At 41.2% G+C, this 19,494-nt stretch overlaps 1 protein-coding gene across 5 annotated transcripts in view; it reads right to left on the bottom strand.

Annotated features, from left to right (window-relative positions):
• Positions 1-19,494, bottom strand: part of ASAP1 (ArfGAP with SH3 domain, ankyrin repeat and PH domain 1) — a 161,894-nt gene that overhangs the window by 128,516 nt on the left and 13,884 nt on the right. For 4 of the 5 annotated variants that reach the window (XM_055703774.1, XM_055703772.1, XM_055703775.1 and 1 more), the window contains exons 2-3: positions 14,213-14,299; positions 3,510-3,639 (exon numbers count right to left, since the gene is read on the bottom strand). In XM_055703774.1, coding sequence (XP_055559749.1) covers positions 3,510-3,639; positions 14,213-14,271 — 189 coding nt within the window. In that variant the 5' untranslated portion in view covers positions 14,272-14,299. Of the gene's footprint in view, positions 1-3,509; positions 3,640-4,193; positions 4,348-14,212; positions 14,300-19,494 lie in introns of those variants that run through there. The other variant, XM_055703779.1, reaches the window with a different exon arrangement.

The raw sequence follows: 19,494 nt of genomic DNA, 5'->3' as shown, positions 1-19,494 counted from the left end.
TCTCAAACTAGACCTAGACTACAACACAATGGTTTTGTTCCTTCCCATCAGTTAACAAAAAAAAATAAAATCATTACTTTAGCAATAGAGTGAACCTTAAAATTTGTGTCTACTGATGGCCATAAGATAACACTCATGCTTTAGAAAAATTATTATTAAAATAATCTTGCAGTTCTTTGATAACTATTGTGCAAGATTCCCAAGCCTGACTACAAAGATGATAGGGTCTTTTTTTTTTTTTCCATCTGATTTTTCGTCTTATAAGGGAAAGAAATGCAAATTTACAACATTTTCACTAGTTTAAATAACACAGCATGAAACCTTTCTAGTCAATAAACTGCTACATTGCAGCATGTATTTACTATTTTCTCCTCTGATAATATTCCAATAGGTTTAAATAAAGTTGGGGGTGGTAGTTGTGGTGCTTTTTAAATTATTATTATTAAATAAGTCAAACACACAGAGAAGTCCTTCGGAGAATCTTTCCTAGGATTCCGATTTTTGGGGGGTATGCCTTTGCATTTTGTTGGGCTTTCCACTAAAGACTTAGAAAATGCCAAGTCATCAGAATCGGTAAAAATACCTGCTCTGATTTTTCACCTGAAACTCATCCCAAAATTGCATCTAAGTGGTTCCAAAGTCTCCTCTGAAAATAATTTTAGTTATAGGAGAAGAGTCACAACCAGGAGAGAATATGTATCAATCCACCCGCTTTAACTAACTGCACTTCTACTGGAGGACAACCAAGTGAAAAAAACAGCAACTGAGTTCGTCATCTACTATATTATTTCAGAGAACTTGTTAATTGTGATTAAGGAACAGTAAATTCACAATTCTGCAATACCTTCATGCAACTAGACAGACACAGCCACATGCAGAACAGTCTATTTCTTTTTTTTTTTTTTTTCATTCTTTATGAAAAGGTAGTTCCGATCTAACCACTGATCTAGCTATGGCAGGAATTACACCAAACTGAGAGGCTATGAAAGAATCTAACTTTCATTAAATCTGTTTAATTTACCTACCATTTCTGTTCAGAAAATAGTTCCAGTTCTCAATCTTGTTTAGAATAAAGAAAATAGTAAGTTTATCCACAAACTGGCTTATAGCCACTGAGGTAGGTACAGGTTGTGTTGAATTAAGTTAGCTTTAAAATGACCTAAGATACTTCAGGCTGCAGCACAATAACAGTGCGGAGCCTGACAATGCCTGCAAAAGCCCATTGAGGGCTCCAACCCACATGCAACATTAAGTTAAAAATCAAACAGCTGCAAGGATGGGATCAACCCCTTTGCCTTAATATAGTGGGCTCAAAACTGATGTTCAGGAGCTGCTTGAAGAGCTCTTCAGTCATCCACGATGCATGGGCAATAGCAGCAGTAGTAAGAGCTACATAACAGCCACTTCAACCATTCAATTTCAATCTCCTGCTTCATATGAATCACAGCCTTAGGTAAGCAGATGTACAGAAACCAACCTTTCTTTAAAGTAGCAGCAGCAGAACCGCGTATGCAAACTACAACTACAATAAAAACACCAAGACTAACAGAGCACTTGTCCTGCCACACTCTGACCATCTGTATTTCTCCATGAAAATTAATAAAAAAAAAATTGGTAGAGTTGCAGATTTTTTGCAGTATGTAACAGTAAAGCATATTTATATCTTTTTCTTCCCCATCAAATAAAGCTTTTTTGTAATATTTGCAGATAATAAAGAAATACAAAACAACTCCACAATCATTTTAAACTGCGAACAGTTTAAATAGGGCACATAAAATAGTTATACAAACAGAAGACATTCAAGAAAAAGCAACGCAAGCACCAGAAGCACCCACTATTCTCTCTTCTTCTGATTTACTGCTTTCAAATCAAACATAAAAGCTTTGAAAATATACACAATCCACACAAATAGTACAGAACACTGTGTATTTATCATCTATATTTTGATTTTCTTTGCACAGGCATTACCACACTCAGACTGTACTGATTTATCTCCCAAATCATGAAAGCACTATACCGTATTTTTACCCTAGAAGTCACCAGTGATGACAGAATACATATTTTTACTTAATTCTATGAACACTGTCAACTGCACTAGTTAAGTATATCAATGGCTGTACCTATTCCACATTGTTAAGACCAGGGGGCAGCAATACTGTCAAACACAAACCAAAACAGGTTGATTTCTGACAAATCTATAAGCAGCCATGGCTTGCTTACATGAGGAAAAAAAAAAAGGTACAGTTACATAAAAGTTACAGAAGTTAATCTAGGTTACATACTAAAAATAAAATATATAATTTTAAATGCAATCTTACATTCTCTCTATTAACAAGTTGATTATTGTAAACAACAGTGCTGTTAAAATTTTGAATGTTGACTGTTTTTCTACTAAGCCAACATTAAATAATTTTAACCCTATGGAATTATATTTTCCATACCCAAAACTATCAGGAGAATGCCATGATTAATACTCTGTCCTTGCATACCAAATGCTTTGCTCATGCCAACACATTCAGCAAAACTAAAAAGAATCTATTAAATCCATCTCCTACATACCAGCCAGCTCCTGAAGGACTGACAAATACTTGATGAACTAAGTGTATAAACAAAACCAACAGCTAACTGCAATCGATGAAACAACAGCAAAAAAACTGTCTTCTTTCAGCATCATTATGCTAGGGCAAAAGAAGACCTGTATGCTGTCTCGTTTTAGGGTCGTTTGGAAGCTGTTTCCTCGTAACTGCTGACCCAGTCCATAGGAAGTCACACTGAAACCTCAAAGGGGATGCAGTGGGCTGATACCCCACAGAAACCAGCTCTGGAAGTTTACATGTTTTCACACTCCAGTTTCTCAACAGCAAAGCAGGATGAACATTTAAATGACACAATAAGCATTACAACAAACCAAACACTGAGGCTTCAAGGTTGAGGTGCCGAGTCTGTATAACTGCCTCTGCTGCACTATTTTGCTCCTCTCCTTCCACCATCTATGCCGTTTTATTATTTTCCTCACTCCACATTCATCCCTTCATCCTTACCTCATTTGTTAAGCGAAGTCTCCTTTGGCAGGTTTCTGCAGCCAGAGTTCTGTGCCGACTTGATCTAACGAGTGGCTGGGGAAAACCTCTGCTAATGCTCCCAAACAAAACCCAACCTTCATCTTCCCTCTAAAAATCCCAACATTAACGCTTTTTTCTACTGCAACAACTGCCAACACCAAAACCACCGAGAAGTGCAACAGTAATATTAAAGTTCAGACAACTGCTTTACGCCCTAATCTTTAAGACGCCAGGGCAGGAAAGCTTTCTGTAACTAGCTCAACACAAGAGCAAAGTCCCACAATTAAAAGACCAGATTACATGCATACCAACGCCTCTAGCTGCCGTGGATTGGAGCGGGTGGCCCTGATGCTCTTTCTCAAAGACACAAAAAAAAAAAAAAAAAAAAAAAAAAAGGAACAAAAAAAAATCCGCGGGGGTTGGGGGGGGAGGTGGAGGGCGATCTACCTCTTCCAGCAGTGTGACCGTATTCCTGCAGTTCTGCAGCCGGGTGGTGAAGCTGGAGGTGGTCGGGGAGTTGTAATCCTCTGTGGTCTCGGCGATGAACTCCGACACGGTGATCTGGTCCGGCATGATCCTGCCCCGCCGGTGAAGCCCAGAAGGAGCCCAGCACACGGATCCGGAGGAGAGAAAGCCAAGTTTCGCCGGGGGTGGGGGTGGGGGGAAGATGAAGGGATAAAAAGGTGGGGAGGGGTGGGGGTGAGGAAAAAAGCAGAGGGAAGATGTTAACAGCCAGCAGAGACCCCCAGCATCAAAGCAGCGGAGCCGCAGACAGGCTGAGGCTTCGCCCTCTACATCCAGCCTCTGCCCCGGCCGCCCCCTCCTCCTCCCGGGCAGGAGGTGAAGGGGGGAGAGGCCTCGCCGCGGCCCCCTCGCCCCGCGCTCGGCCCCGCCGGTGGGGAGCGCTCCCTCGGCTGCCTGCGGCCCCCCGACGGCTGCGGGGACGGGGCCGCCTCTGAGGAGCCCGGCCCTGCCGCCGGCGCTGAGGGGAGGGCGGCGGGAGGAGAGGGGAGCGGCGCCCGCCAGCCCCCACCCCGCCGGGCTCAGCCCCTTTCCCCACCCCGCCGCCGATCCCCCTCACGCCCCTCGCCTCCACCGCCGCTCCCACCCGCCGCCAAGCTGGGCACTAACTTGTGCGGGCTCCGGCTGCGCCCCCCGGCCGGGGGGAAGGAGGGGAAGGGCCGGGGGAGGGGGCGGCTGACCGGGGCTGGCGGGGGCTCCCGCCGCCGCTGACAGTCACCCGGTGACTGACACGCGCTGCCCGGCGCCCGCCCGCAGCCGTTACGTGGGGCCAACGAGGAAGTGCTCTGCGCACGCGCGGCCGCCCGCCTCCTCCTTCCCCCTCCCCCGGCCTCGCGCACCGCCCCCCCAACCCCCCGCTCCTGCCCCGCGGGGGGCGCGTACTGGGGGGGGCGAGGGGGCGGCGCGCGCGGGGGGGCTGCGGCGGTGCCTCTCCTTGCCTTTTTTTTTTTTTTTTTTTTTTTTTTTTAATTTTATTATAAAAAAAAAAGGGGTGAGGGGCTCCAGCCCTGTCCCCAGCCCGGAGACCGGGGCTTCTCGCGCCGGCGGCCGTGTGGCAGCGGCGGCCCGGCCCGCGCCTCAGCCCCTTCCCCAGCCGCAGCCCCTTCCCCAGCGCCAGCCGCTGGCGGGTACACCCCAGGGCCAAGCCTGCGGCGCTGGGTTGTTTTCCTTCTCCGAGCCCCTCAGCCAGCCGCGGCCCCTTTGCTTCGAGCCCGTGTGCCACAAGCCCTCGGTGGCGTAAAGCCTGACGGCTTCTTCCAGCCACCGCTGGTAAAGTCATCACTCGAAGCAATCTGACTAGGTAGATTTTTACCCTCTTTCTACTTAGGTAATGTTTAGAGAAGTCCTGCTATGTCTCACTGACACCCTTGAAGCTGCTATTACTGATGCTGCTCCTGAGCCCTCCCAAAGAGAGCTGTGTTACTGCCCAGACGGCTGGACACCCTCGTACCACAGAGCAGCAGCAGCACAGGCTGCCACCTTCCTTGCATCCCTGGCATGCTCCACGTGGTTTAACAGTCCAGCGTCCCCTCACAACCAGTATTTTTGAATAAGTTAACATATCCTTGATCTGTTATTGGATCATGTAACCCTGGGAATTGACAGACAGCACTAATAAGGTTTTTTGGGGGGTTGTTGTTGGTTTTTTTAGCTTAGATTTTGGTGCCCATATGTGCTGTTCTAAAGACAGCTAGGTCTCAGGAGACTCAAGTAATTATGGTCATCTGCCGTTTCAGTCTGATTTATTTAGTCATCCTATGTGTTTTCCTTCTCTTTGCATTTGGGATTCTTTCCATAGAAACCAGGAAATTCAGGAATGGTAAATATTCTCAAATCTGAACAATTGAAAATGAGCAATATTATATGGCTATATCCATTCAAAGGTTTTAATGTTCTGTATATAAGGACCTACTGTATTAGAATGCACTTTGGCTTTTACATGGTTTTCACAGAATCACAGAAGGGTTTGGGTTGGAAAGGACCTTTAAAGATCATTGAGTCCAACCCCAAGCATATAACTCTAATAAAATGCTTGCGCAGCTCAAATAAATTTGAAAATATCAACTAAAGGCTGCAATGCCTGAGTAAGCATAAAAAGGAGATACCTGATTTGTGTATACCCATAAAAAATGATTTGCATGCAGTCCTGCCAGCAAAAATATGACCAATACTCCTGAGAAATGGTCCTGCCTGAACATGTTTCTTTGATTTCATTGCATTAGCAGAAGCCCTCCATATGGCCATGTGATTGCTGCTGCTACTGCTTCACGTGATCCCGCTTTCCGGCACAAAGGCTCTGGGCTCATACAGATGATTGTTAAACGTCATGAGACTCTGAAAGGTAGAGTAGGCAAGAGGAGGAGGAAGCCAAGAAAAGAACTGCGTGGGAGTTGCACTGAAAAATGGATTTGGGCGAAAAAAATTGAAGCACTGAAGAAGCAACTGGAGGGGTGGGACGGAAATCAGTTGAGGATCGTGCTCATAAAAGCAGTGGAGGAGGTGGCGAGATCAAGAAGATAAAAATGGCTGGTAGCATCCAAAGCAGTGTGGAAAGGAGAGTGAAGAACTGTGTAGGGGTTTAGGCTAGGCAAGAGCTGTTGGCAGCATCAAAAAGAGCTGTTTCAGTGTGCCTAGCCTGCATGGAAACTGGATGGGTGAGCAGCTGGGATACTGCCTGAGGGCCAAATGGGGTCTCTCTGGTCATCCCCTGTAATTTCCTGCAGAACATCAATCATAGGCTGTCACACAGCCATTCCTAAGCCAGACCTATCATCTGCAGGTCAGCTATGGTGTTCACATTAGGAGGAGTCCCGATCGCTCTCCAGCAGATTTCAAGTGAGGATAAATCCATTGCACTGATGGGTAGACTGGTTTAATTAATTGACTTCTTTCAATGTTAAAGTTGAATTGTTCTTCAGGCTATTGAGCATGAACAGTAGCCTTTGGATCGTAAAATAACCTCATCTGGTATCCTAAACAAATCCTACCCCAAAGAGTGTGGACAGAAGCTGGACATGTTGCTAGAAACATAATTTCTTTAATATTATTTAGAGGAAATTTCAACTGCAGAATTTAAGAGCATGTCCAACAAAGAAAGGGAGGGGGCAGGCCAGGGAAACTGGAGCAGTGAAGAATGACAGAAATGAAGGCACAGCAGAGAGTAACAGTAGCTGCACTTCTATGTTTCCTCATCAGGAGAATTTTATTTTTTTTTTAAATACTGAATATATAAAAAATAGAATACTGGGAAATAAAAAGAACAGTGCAAAACCTAAAGATTAAATAGGAAGATCAATAGCTCCCAATCATAATTGCCTATTAGTCTGGTTTTTTGACAGTTCTGAAATTGTTTATTAAAGAGGATATGGTACTCAGTTTTGCTGCTTCGAAGCAGCATTTCCTCTTCGCCTATACAAATGCTAGTGGAGAAAATAGCCCTATGGGCACGACCTCTTTAGGCTTGGATTATCTTCACTTAAGGTCACTGGAAGCAAGATTAGTTAATTACTCTGATATTAATAAAAAAATGATACCACTTGCCTGTAAAAGTGTGCTTACATTTAGTCAAATTATATAAGTGTTTCAGATAGCTTTTAGTGGATTTCAGATTTAACCATGCTTCCTGTTTTGAATTGTGATCAGTATCTGAGATTCACTTCTAAATTAGTAGGATGCACCTCCTTATAAATTGTCACTAACTGAAATCACTGTTTCACTTCACAAATGTCAGAGAATAATCAGCAGAGTGTGAAAGTTACATTTCACGGCGTCTGCTCTAACGCTATCTTAGTCTGTGCAAGATCCTGGGGGAGGCTGTGCTGCAGCCTTTTTCTCATGTAAGGCTTGCCAACAGAAGTTATGCCTATCTCACTCCTCTTGATATTCTGATGTGAAATGCATCTCTGTGTCCACCCTGGGACAAGCTAGCGTGGGTGAGGATCGTGCAATCAGCCCTGGAAAGCACACTCCTTACTGATGACACACTGCAGTCAAGGAAGTTGTGCTGTCTTGCCATCCCACCCAGTGATTCACTCTACAAATCCATTTGATTCCCTGTCCTTTTTTACTGTGATTGCCAACAGGAGAGTTAATTACAGCCAACTGATAATATTTCTGCAATATTGGTGATAGTCACCCTGCTTAGGGAGAGGCTAAGGAACACAGCAACGACAGCACAAACTACTAATGCAGGTGTTTGGCAATAAGCTGAATAGCGAGTATGGTATTTTTCATTTTATAGTACTCTAGTCATATTTAGATTGAGATCATCAGTTCATTCACAAGAGCTGAGCAGTACTCATCAGGTGATGATGACTATTGTCATCATTGTGAACTTTCAAACATTACAGGTATGTGCCAGAGGTGAAAAGCTACATTGCGCTTGCATAGCTCTTCATGTCCTCGGTGCAGTAACTGTTTAAACGATGCAGCGGTGAGGTAGAGAACAGCAAGATTATCTTTCTATTGTAGATACGGAGACAGACAGGAGGCTGTGGCCCTGCTGACCAAAAGCAGGGCTGTATTTTTGGCTGTCTAGAGTTAGTCATGCAAAGTCAGCTCTTCAGGGTATCAGCGCCTCAGCTGTGCTGAAGCCTCCAGTGGATCTCCGGCATGATACAATTAAACTACCTTGCAGAGAGCAGCCCCAGGATCAGCCCTGAGGCCACGCTTGCCTGCTGCGCAGATAGCGAGTGCACAAACACAAACTCAGGTGTGGTTGCCGCTTGATTTTTGGAAACAAGCTTGACCCAGGTCCCTGGCTGTGCACCAGATGTGCTGGCAAGCATGCTCAGACAAGCTGCCTTCAGGGCCGTTTGCAACCTGTCAGTGTGGCAGTGAAGTGAGTTGTTAGCTGAAGAAGGAAATCACTGTGCACATGGCTACTGTGCAGATGACTCCTCTTGATTAGCACAGACACAGTAATGCCAGGATCTTACATGTCAAACTCGTTTGTTTTTTCTTCTTCAGTATGAACAAGATGATGCCACTTTGCAAATCTGGGTTTACACCTACACTCATTTCTTTACTTTCAACGTCCCCATCTTGACTATTACTGCTGATAGGAGTGGTATGGGTCAGGCATTAGTGTTTAATTAAAACATCAAATCATTGAAATACACATGCTTTTGTTAGTAAACCATATAGTTGTTCTTTTTATGCCCCTTAGAATCTTCACGAACATGGAAAGTATCACCAGTTCAGCAGCAAATAGCAACAGAACTAGTGACATGCTAAAACTCATCAGAAAAATATCCTTAGGCTATGCTGCTCTACTATTCTGAATAATTTTGTAGTTTGGTGTTATATTCATCCATTTCAGCTAAACACAGCAGTCAGCATTGCTTCCCATCCTCCTTCCTATCCTAACTATGCCTAATGGGATCACACTACGGCATAAGGCAACCATGTCATTTGATACCCAATATAGTCGGTTTCAGATTCCCTGAGAAAACATCTATATGCTAAATTGCTGTTGTTACATTATTATAATTTCATTTTCAGGCTACTTTTGACAAAATTAATGGGAAATACTTATTTAAATTTAGGGCCATAAGTGCTAGAATATCCAGAAATATTTCTGAACAACAATTATTCTCATTTGAGTTGAATGTTGGGCTTAGAGGAAAAAAGGAGCTTCAAATCAATAAGAATCTCAGCAGGGTGAGTTTGGCTTTCAGTTTTGGAGTATCTCCTGCTAAAACTCCATAATAAAGGTTTTCTGTTAATGGAACTCTCATGATTTTGTTTTGAAAAACAAAACCACCCCATTTATGTAAGGGCACGTAACATCATCACTTTGTACTTCAGTGGGAAATGTTTAGTCAGGAGGAGTTTCACCTCCAGGAGCAGTGCCCTCTCAGAGGATGATCCTGTTGGCTGACTGAGCCTTGTACAAAATGTAACAACTACATATTTTAACCTGCAGCATGTTTACACTTTTAAGATCACGTAAGTGCATGATGTACTCACAGGAAAAGGCAAAGTCTATTTTAAACGTTTAAGCCTACATCACACATAGTGACTGGTGCTGATTTGCTTTAAGGGAACTTACATGGTAAACTTCAAAGTGTTTCTGCTGGAGAAAGAAGGCTGTTGGATTTGACATTTGCAAACAAATCTTATAAATTATTGTGTTATTAGCACAGAATTGTCAGGTAACTTTCTGGTCAAAGAAAAATGTTCTTATCTAAATGGTATCACTGTACATGCAGCAAACAAAAATCCAGATCCAGCAAACCAAAATCCACATCCAGCAAACATGCTGATTGCAATTCTGTATTTTTAAGCAAGGGTATCTACCAACACGGCTTATGGAGCACATTAGCTGCATCAACAATGTGTCTTACTGCTGTGACTGTTTCGAATACAAGTATCAGATGATTTCAGTTTTAATACTGGCATCTCTGACCATTTGTCTTCACTTGGTATTTTTAATTAGATAAGAAAACATAAGCAACTGTCTTAGAAACTACAGTATTAGTTTAAAAGCCTTTTAGCACTAGCATAGTGGCTTAAACAAAAGGTTCTTTTTGCATTCTTTCAATATTAATATGACAGCAAAAAAAGAACCCATTGTGTTCTCATGATAAATGACATTTTGCTAACATTAAGGTCTTGAGGTTTTAACACTATATGTACCAAATGAAAAAGATTAAATCAAAACATCAGAAACATTCCAATGTATTATATATTTTGCATCTTATTTACTTGAATGTCCTGTGTGAGAAGTTTGACTGAAAAATAGGTAAAGCTCAAATAGCCATCTCAAAGGACAGCTGAAAATAACAGCACTGAAAATGAAGTGCAACACTGAGTTACACAAGATTAAGCTGACTAATCTGCTGATTCAGTTTTGCCTTTGTTTTTTGGTTTTGTCATGCAAGATCAAGAGTCATGCAGGCAAACACATAATGGCATTCCAGGCTCGCAGTAACTACAACAAGCAACAGGCTGTTCCCCTGCAACCCCTGCATCCTCCAAAGAGAAACATGGCAACATGCTCACTAGCAACAAGAGGCAGCAGGCTGAGGATGGGAAAGGCATGCTCTTTTTTTGTCACAGGTGTGCTGAAATTGGTATTTTTATTGCATGAAGGTTTTTTGTTAGAGATGCTCATTTAAAAAACCGTACTTTCTTTCATAGAAGGTGCAATACTGCACGTGTTGGGAGAGATCAGATTCAAATACAGCCCTTAAAACATCTACAGAACATAAAACCACAGCTGTATATTCATTTATAAGGACCATATTTTGGACAGTCCAAAGGTATCAAATGCTTGTGAATGCTGATGGATAAGAAAACTGTCAGTGGAGCCTCTGGTGAGTGTAACCCCACACATTGCTTGCAAAGGGAACAGTGGCACAAGGACTGCCGACCCCACAGGAGCTGCTCTCCCAGCAGTACACACCATTGCCGTGTCATGAGGGTGAGGACCAGCATGGGGAAAACCTGTTTGTAGCTGTCCTTGCAGTCCTTGGAGGATTGCTGTGAAGGTCACAGCGGACACATTAGCATCAGAGCAGGCCATGCCAGTGGGATTGCAAAGCACAAGACAAAACCAATACATCATGAAGGAGTACTCTGAAACAAGAGAAAAAAGAATTCTTCCAAAGCAGGAATCATAGTATCTGAATAAGTTTGTTTTTTTTTTTTAATATGAGAAATGGCAATGACTAAAATCAGAGAGTGATACTGCAGAAATGAACATGTTGCAGGGCAGCTGGTATAGCAGGCTCTCCAAAATAAAAAGAGAATGAAATAAAGCTTCAGCCCGCACTGCAAACATTTCAATATTTTCTCTTCCCCTCTGGAAATGATAAGGCTGTGTCATTATCCAGGCATGTCTCTGGTTCTACCTAAGCTACTGAATGTATGCTGATGGCAGCATGCATCTTGCCTGCAGTGACACTGGAGGTTCAGGCCAAAATGAACCTTGGAAGCAGCTTACGAATAAAATAAAGGCTTTGTGGACCTGGGATCACGTCCTTGAGCTACCACTCATGGCTGTGACATGGCATTTGAGCTCTGTGTGCATTGTTTCTCTGTCTGTGGAATGCAGGCAATTACCTTTATTTTTCTAGGTGAAAGCATGGTGGGATTTTCCAGCTGAGTAGTGCTATATCAGAACTAATTTATTTTTATTACACAGTTTATTGTAAGAGTTTCAAAAAATAGCTTAAGGATGAGAAGCGCTCTCAGGCTAAACAATTTCATCATCATTTTACTGGTTAGATAAAAAGGATTGGCAGGTAAATGAAAGGGTTTCTTTCTACTGGTTGTTCATCATATGACAACATGAAGCAGAGAGATCTGGTTTTGTGAGGGTTTTTTCCCCTCTGTGTTATGAATTTATTAGCATTAAAGCAGTACTTAGTGGAAAAAGAGGGACTGAGACCCCATCATGCTGAACAGATACATGGAAGTAATTTGTGGCTTCATACAAGCTTTTCTATGACAGTTTGCAGACGTGCACATGTATGGGCTTACTGAATTGAACTCAGAAACTGGCTCATAGTGTTGACTGAACATACTTAATTTCTTAATTTCATCTTGTTAGAGAAATGCTGGAAATAAATCTGCAGATGTTGGATGTCATAAAAAAGGCCCTTGCAACCACTGAATTTACTGGCACATCTGCATTTCCCTTATACAAGCCTTTATTTTCAAGGATGCATCACTTGGCCACACTCTAGGCTTGAATTCAGCATAGGAAATTTTCAATTCAGGAGTGATGTCTTTGGGGTTTTGGTGGGGTTTTGTTTGTCTGCTTGTTTGTTTGTTTATTCAGATCAAGAAGTTTAACAATACGTAAGACTTGATATCTGCTTTAATGCTCAAAGTCTTGTCACCAAGCAAAAGTTACTCAAATTTAAAATTAGTGTCTGAATGTTTTGTTAAAGTAGACTTTTGAATGTTGTAGTTGTGGCGTTCTGTTAAAACCCAGGACATCAGACAACCATCTGGAAGTTTTTGGAAACTGGTCTTGCTGCATGGACCTAGTCTCTGTTCAGTCAGTGTTCACATGGTACTAAATGAAGTAAAGTTCAGAATTTTGTTCTAGAAGTCCATCACAACATCCCCTCTCTCTGATTTCTCATTTGCTTCTGCTTTTAACCACTGAAACTGATCTTGTTGCTTCCTAGGTTAACGGGCTCTTACTGTTGACTACAGCAGAGGGTGATCATACGCTCATCTGTCCTGCCTCCAATGATTTTTTTTTAATGCATCGCGGGTCTCAGTAAATTTGAAAGGAGGGCAGGAAAAGTGTAAAAAATCTTCAGTTCCTAGCAGTTTTGTGGGAAAATAATAATTAAAAAAAAAAAAAACAGAGGAAGAAGATGTTTATTAGCCCTATGGATAGAAAAGGCTCACCTTCATCTTGTTCTTTATCAAGGTAAGCAGTGTATGAGAAAGATCCTGTAAGTGTCCCAATCATGGGAAGAGTTTCATTGATAGTTTGCACCTCCATAGGAGCTGCAGTCAAGACACAAATCTGTAGGAAATTAAGTTTCATTAATTTCAGTGATCTTACCACTATTTATTCACTTGGTGGTGGTTATGTTTTATTTTATTTCTCCAAGAAAATTTAGGAGCAGTAGGACATAAAAACTTAAGTGCTGTTTTAAAATCAAATAGGAATATGCAGCTTAATAGCTTCATACTTTTCGAAAGATGATTGTTTGACTTCTGAACTCTTGCTTATTTAAGGCATCATGGACTTAAAAAAGAAAAATATGTGTAGCCATGTGAGAAAGCAAATGCACCAAAGGAAGGTTTATTCAGTTTTCAGAAGATCAGCAGTAGTGATTCACCCTTCTTGGCTGGGCTGGAGTGCAATATGGTCAACCATTTCCCCCAGGGAAGAAGAAAAGATGAAAGTCCCACACTGCTGCGATGGCCACGCAGGGAGCAGTGACCTGTGCCAGGACAGCTCCAGCCAGTGTACCAGGTACAAAGAAAATTTCAGCCTTAACCATCAATGTTGTTCTGTAGGGGTTAAAGTCAGGCAATCCAAACGTAGCTTTTAGTGGTTCAGTGAAACACAGTAAAAACTTTAAAACAAGAGCATTCACCACCCAGAGACTGAATAAACAAAAGCATATTTAGACAACTGTGTGCTGTTCAGCACTTTACATCACAAGAAGAGAGTCCCTCCTCTTTCAAGCCCCCGCACAAATCTTGCCATAGATTTTTCAGGCTGATCTCAGAGATTTGTTGTTTTCAAAGTTAAAACAACATCAGTTACCAGATCTAGATGAGTTGAAAGGAGTTACAAAAAGCGTCCCTTTTATACCCTGCCCCCCATCCAGCTTTGAAATCTATGAAAGAAAAGCAAAATACTTAATAAATGTTACTGTTTGTCCTGGTACTTGCTCAGGCAGCCAATACTTTTTTAAGGATTTTTGGAATTTTTGATCCTTGGAAGGATCAATAGGTTAGAACTTATCTGAAAAACACCCCCTGTAGTAGTGTCCAAAGTGGCCAAGGAAAAACCCACTGGCACATACTGCAATTGATAAAACCAATTTCTTTTAGGTTTTGGGTTGTTGTTTTTTTTTTCCATAGATTCTGACCTGCTTTTACTCTTTAAACCAATTATTTATATTTATATCTTTCTACTTTCTTACCGATTCCATAGTGAATCTCTTGAAGAAAAACTTGAAAGCCTGGAAGCTGAAGATCTCATGTCTCATCTGTCACAACCAGAAACCTACCTAGATGTGGAAAAAAGATGAAGTAAGTGAAACTGACCAAATCCATGCGTCTGACAAGAGCATTTACTCCAACAGTCAGTTTGAAACTATGTCTATTAATTGTTCAGTGATGGCAATTTATCATATCTTATTTGATTGCTGCATTTGATATTGGGATGAAATCACTGTGGTAAACAGATCCATTAGAAACAGCCTGAAAATAACATCCTGTTAAAAATTGCTACAGAAGAGCTTCATTTAGCTGACTGGGAAAACTCTTCATTTAACTCAATGTGGCAACTACTCACTCAGCAGCACTGATTGCAGAGCTGGTAACGTCACCTGTCCAAGTTGTCTAACACTTCAGAAGACCTAGTTTTCAGATATAACTTCAGTCTAGCCATTCAGGCTGAAAATGTCCATATCAGGAGTATGCACCAGACTGATCTTTTTTGGAAGATGGAGATAGAATTTGAAGGATAAAGAGACTGGAAGCAAGAAGTGGCTGGGTGGGGTGGAATCCTCCATGGAGGAGAGGTGTGGGAAAATGGTCATACCAGGACATGGACAAGTGGTTTCAGAGTTTTTCATCAGACTTCACCATTACATTGCATACTATTTCCAGTTTAAGACTTATGTTGCTGTGGGGGAAGGAAGCTATCACCGCCTCTGGAGGAGGTGGGTAGGACTGGGACATGCCTTTTGCTTTGGGGCCTGCTGGGCTGATCTCTGTGGTGGGTCCAAAGGGACAAGGTGGGAAAAGACTGATCAGGGCTTGGGGTGAGATTAAAGGATATCTTGGGGAGAAAAAGGGTGCTGGGAAAGAGAAGACTACCCAGAAGCCATTGCCTTTTAAGATGAGGTGGTAAAACAAGGAAGCTGGGACAAGCTACACGACAGAGAGAGATATGTGGACCAGGGCTGGCAGAATGGGAGGTCTGACAAGGACCTGACAAGGACTCATAAGGATGAGATCGGGATCAAACAGAGGGGCCAAGGCAGAAGGGGAGAGGGAGGGTGGCCACCTCCAGATCACATCTTTGCTTAGCTAGTCTTCTCATTTCCATTTGAGCACACCATCTGATTCCATGAAGAAAAGCATATCTCTTCCTCTGTGAGTTGGGGTTTTTTTAACCTTCTCTCTAAGAGAAGTCTTGTTGCTTCTGTTGACCTATTTCCCCAGAGAATCTGTAGTTTGTTTATGGGGTTTGTCCTGTTTGTTTTATGTTTCCAAGTATGTCATGTGGGTCTGGAGGGTTGCCAACCCTTAACATTAAAAATAACATAGAATAATCCCAGTCTCCAAGACACTCGGGATTTCATTAAAAATTGCGACATGAAAGTTTTTGGAAGGGATGTTACTGTATCTCTTTCCCCTTCTGTTTCTGAGCCCCCGGGATACTTTCCAGTGAGGTCAGGAGTTCTTTTGCCATTAGGAGGGCTACACATCTCTCAAACCAGCAGATTTCAGATTTGTACATACAGGCTGGAAAGCATCTAAGATTCTACCAAGTATGCCACCAGCTCGGCAGCACAGGAGAAGAAATGGTTACAGGCTCCGTCTGTAAGAAAGAGGTGTGTCCATTTAATACTAAGGCAAGGGTGTAAGAGGAGAGGTATCTACCTTAAACCAAACATATTATGCTTGATATCACTTTACATGCAGGAAAAAGGTGTTAGAAGAAGATCCGGACACTGCACTGGTTTTTGTGGACTGGGAAAGGCCTCCACCAGCAGACAACCAAGTACCACTGTCTTACAACAAAACCACAGCCACTGGCAACCCTGGATCTGACTCAACCCATGACATGTCTGCTTGCTGTTCAGTTTTACAGCACATCTGTTCCTTTTAATGATATTATCCATCTCCTTAGGCAAAACAGTCACCTTCATGATTATAGGTTTATGCTATTCAAATCAAAGCAAAAAGAAAAAAATATAATGGCTATTGCTTTCTAAATTGAATGCTGACCTAAGTTCACAAGTAACTATGATTTACATTAGATTATGTTTTGAATTGATGGTAATTTATTTTTCGTAAGTCCAGAAAGTCACAGAATCTCCTTATGTCTCCTGTAATAAGCTACTGAATGTTATTTAATTACTCATTTGCTATAGGCAGCGTTGCCAGCATTTGTGGTTAGATCTCAGTGGATCAGGTTGATTATACTTCCTTTCTAGGTCTCCGGCTCATTTCTGGGCCTCTCAGTACTACAGCAACTAGCAAATAAAATGAAATATGAAAGAAATCCAGAAAATTATTTATAAAGAAATCAAGCTGGTTGAAGTTATCAGGATTGATTGATGAGAAATAACACTACAAAGGAAACATATGTGGCTCTCCTAGAGAGAAGAAAGGTGGCCCGGTGATGCTTATGCTCATGTGGGTTCAACTTGGACAAGTTATTAGGGTATCATTCAGATGGCAAACTCCTCAAACCTTATGCCCATGTGAATGTTTTGTCTGGGTAGAGTCTTCTGAGGCTAAAGAGAGCCTCATGGAACTCTTGACCCAAGGACAAATTTTGTCTGTGTCAAGATGGCATCTTGGCTTTGTTTCTCACCCCCCAAAAAACCCCCAGAAAAACAGTGCTTCCTAACCATCTTTGGCAATGAGAAAGTAATGCTCTCAGATTTATGTAAGGCAGTATGTGAGTGGGGGTGGGGAGTGAATAGGAAATGTAAAACCCCGGAACAGAGAGGGAACAAGGAAAACCTGCGGAAATATGATTGCTTTTTACCTAGGGACACCTACACTTCAAAAGAGAAAGACTAGTTGGGGCTTAGGTAAGAAAGAGGCCTAACTGAGAACAGAGTGACATTAATGGCAGCTGGGTGACACTTAAATACAATATAATAATACAATAGCAGATTCTATTAGTCCATGAGGAAATAATCTGTTCTTGTGCCTGATGATAAATACACACAATCATAGTGAAATAATTGGTACAATCTAAGTGCTTGACTAATCCTAGCTCTTAACTAGTAAGTATAATGTGTTGAATCCCTGTATTTTTAAGCTTTTAGAACTGGTTAAATAGTGTAGAAAGCCAATGGATTCTCAGGAACAGAATACAAAAATCGCCAATATACTGGATAATAGTAAGAAGACAAACCTTATGCATGGATTTTGCAGAGGGAAGGAAAAGATCAGGAAACACTCTTGCAATCTTATTACTTGCATTTGATATTGCTTACACTCTGTGTGATTTCATGCGTAAGTCATTTAATGACCTATTTTAGTTTGCTTTTTATTGTGGAGGATTTTTGCTTTCATAATAGAATACACAACCTGAATAACATTAATATAAATACATATTTTGCACGTCTAACGAATATTTTAGGACAAGTATTAACCAGCCAGTTTTCATGTATGCCTGAACTGGAGTTAACCTAACTACAAAAACTCAAACAAGCAAAAGTTAATATTGTTTCTACAGTCACTGATGTAACAATAATAGTAGTTGTACACCACCATGCTGAAAATCAACTCCCTTTATGTCCAAACAATAGCGTGAATCACAGAATTCTGACCTTGATATACAAATGTGATCATGTAGTAATTATAGCTCTTGTGCTTTCTGTATAAACAGACTACTTCATCTGGAAATGCTGTAGGGTACTGCTTCATTCTGCAATTTACAGCTAATGACTGAGCAGAAAGCCTTTATATCCCAATGTCCTAGTTTTAAAGTAAAGCAGGTAGAAGAAATCTTATTTCCTGCAAATGAAAAAATTAAGCTGGTTATTTGAACTACAGGGAATCAAATCATTGCTCTATCTATATTCTGTTCAAAAGCATATCTTACAAATGTAAAGATTGTCTTCAAAATCATATTTTTTCAAAGGCTATTGAAACTATTTTCATGGGCAAAATATAGAATTCAATTACTCAGTCCATGTGATAACTGGCGTGTTCTGGAATAAGTGTGAGATTAAAGAAGATGTCTTTCATTTTGTGCCAAAATCTGCTTGTTCTGTTTGTATCTGCATTGATATAATCCAAACAGGATGTGACGAAACATACATTCTTCAGCATCACCTTAATCCATGATTTGGGTAACGCTATTAGGATGTGGTCTAACAAACTTCAGTGAAGCAAATCCAAGGATATTTGCCTGTGGACAAGTCACCTCCGGCTTGATTTTAGTATGTCCTAAGCAACAGAAGCTCTGTCCTGACCTCATACGTTAGCTGTATGTGTTTTCCGCGCTTCCATAAAAATACACGATCAAAATACTAGTGTGCCTATAGGCACGAGCTGAATCTTGAAAGAAGCAATAATGGAAAAGCCATCACTGAATTGTACTAACTCAGCACAGAGCTCAGGAGTGACCCTGAAGAGCTGACTGACATCCTCTTGATGATGAGTCCCTATTTATAATGGTTTCTAAGAAACGTCAATTGCTCAGTTTTTAATCTATTAAATAATTACAGTGATGACTTTAGATAACTCTAATTTCTTAATCAGGATTTTGTTTGGTGCCCAAAGTTCTACCAAAGTTCATAAGTATGGCATCAATAGTATAGATTTTGATTTTTATTTTTTAATCAGGAAAATGTAAAACCTCAAAAAAATTAAGATAGCTTTCTTGAAATAAAATATATTTTTCTTAACTACATACTGGTTGGCATAAATTGCATTACTTTTCTCTGATTCTTTATGAATAGTGCCTGGAATTAGCCATACCAGTGTTTTACACTGGATTGATGGCAGGCTGAGAGGGTTATTAATCCTCAGGTCATTCCACTGAACTTTTAAATGTACTGGCAAAGTATCAGCTTTCTTCCACTGATCTTGAAATACCTATGTGTTTGAATATGTATGGAAAATCAACTTAAAATTCAGATAGTTTCATGGCCAGTACTTTTAGAAATAACAACTGAATAAAAAACAATCTAGTTTTAGGAGATGGCATTACTGTTAGCAGAGGAATTAGTTCGCTATCCTCATCTGTAATGATCATCATATGATTATGAAATGATCACAGTAAGATGTATTGGCTGTGCAAATGATATAGAATAGTTACACTGGACAGCTTAAATGTGGTTTAGAATTCATGCTGCAAAACATGATAATTCTAAGACTCAAATTTTGTAATATATCACCACTGTGTGTTGTTACGACACATTGCTGTAGAGGGCCAGAGGGCTTAAGTGTACTTGTTTGGTAATTTTCAGCAGTGTCATTAAAAGGTAAATTTTCTTTAAAACAC

The sequence above is a fragment of the Falco cherrug genome, chromosome 3, assembly GCF_023634085.1.
Source record: "Falco cherrug isolate bFalChe1 chromosome 3, bFalChe1.pri, whole genome shotgun sequence".
In the NCBI taxonomy this organism is placed as follows: Eukaryota; Metazoa; Chordata; class Aves; order Falconiformes; family Falconidae; genus Falco; species Falco cherrug.
This window is presented reverse-complemented; position numbering and strand designations above follow the sequence as displayed.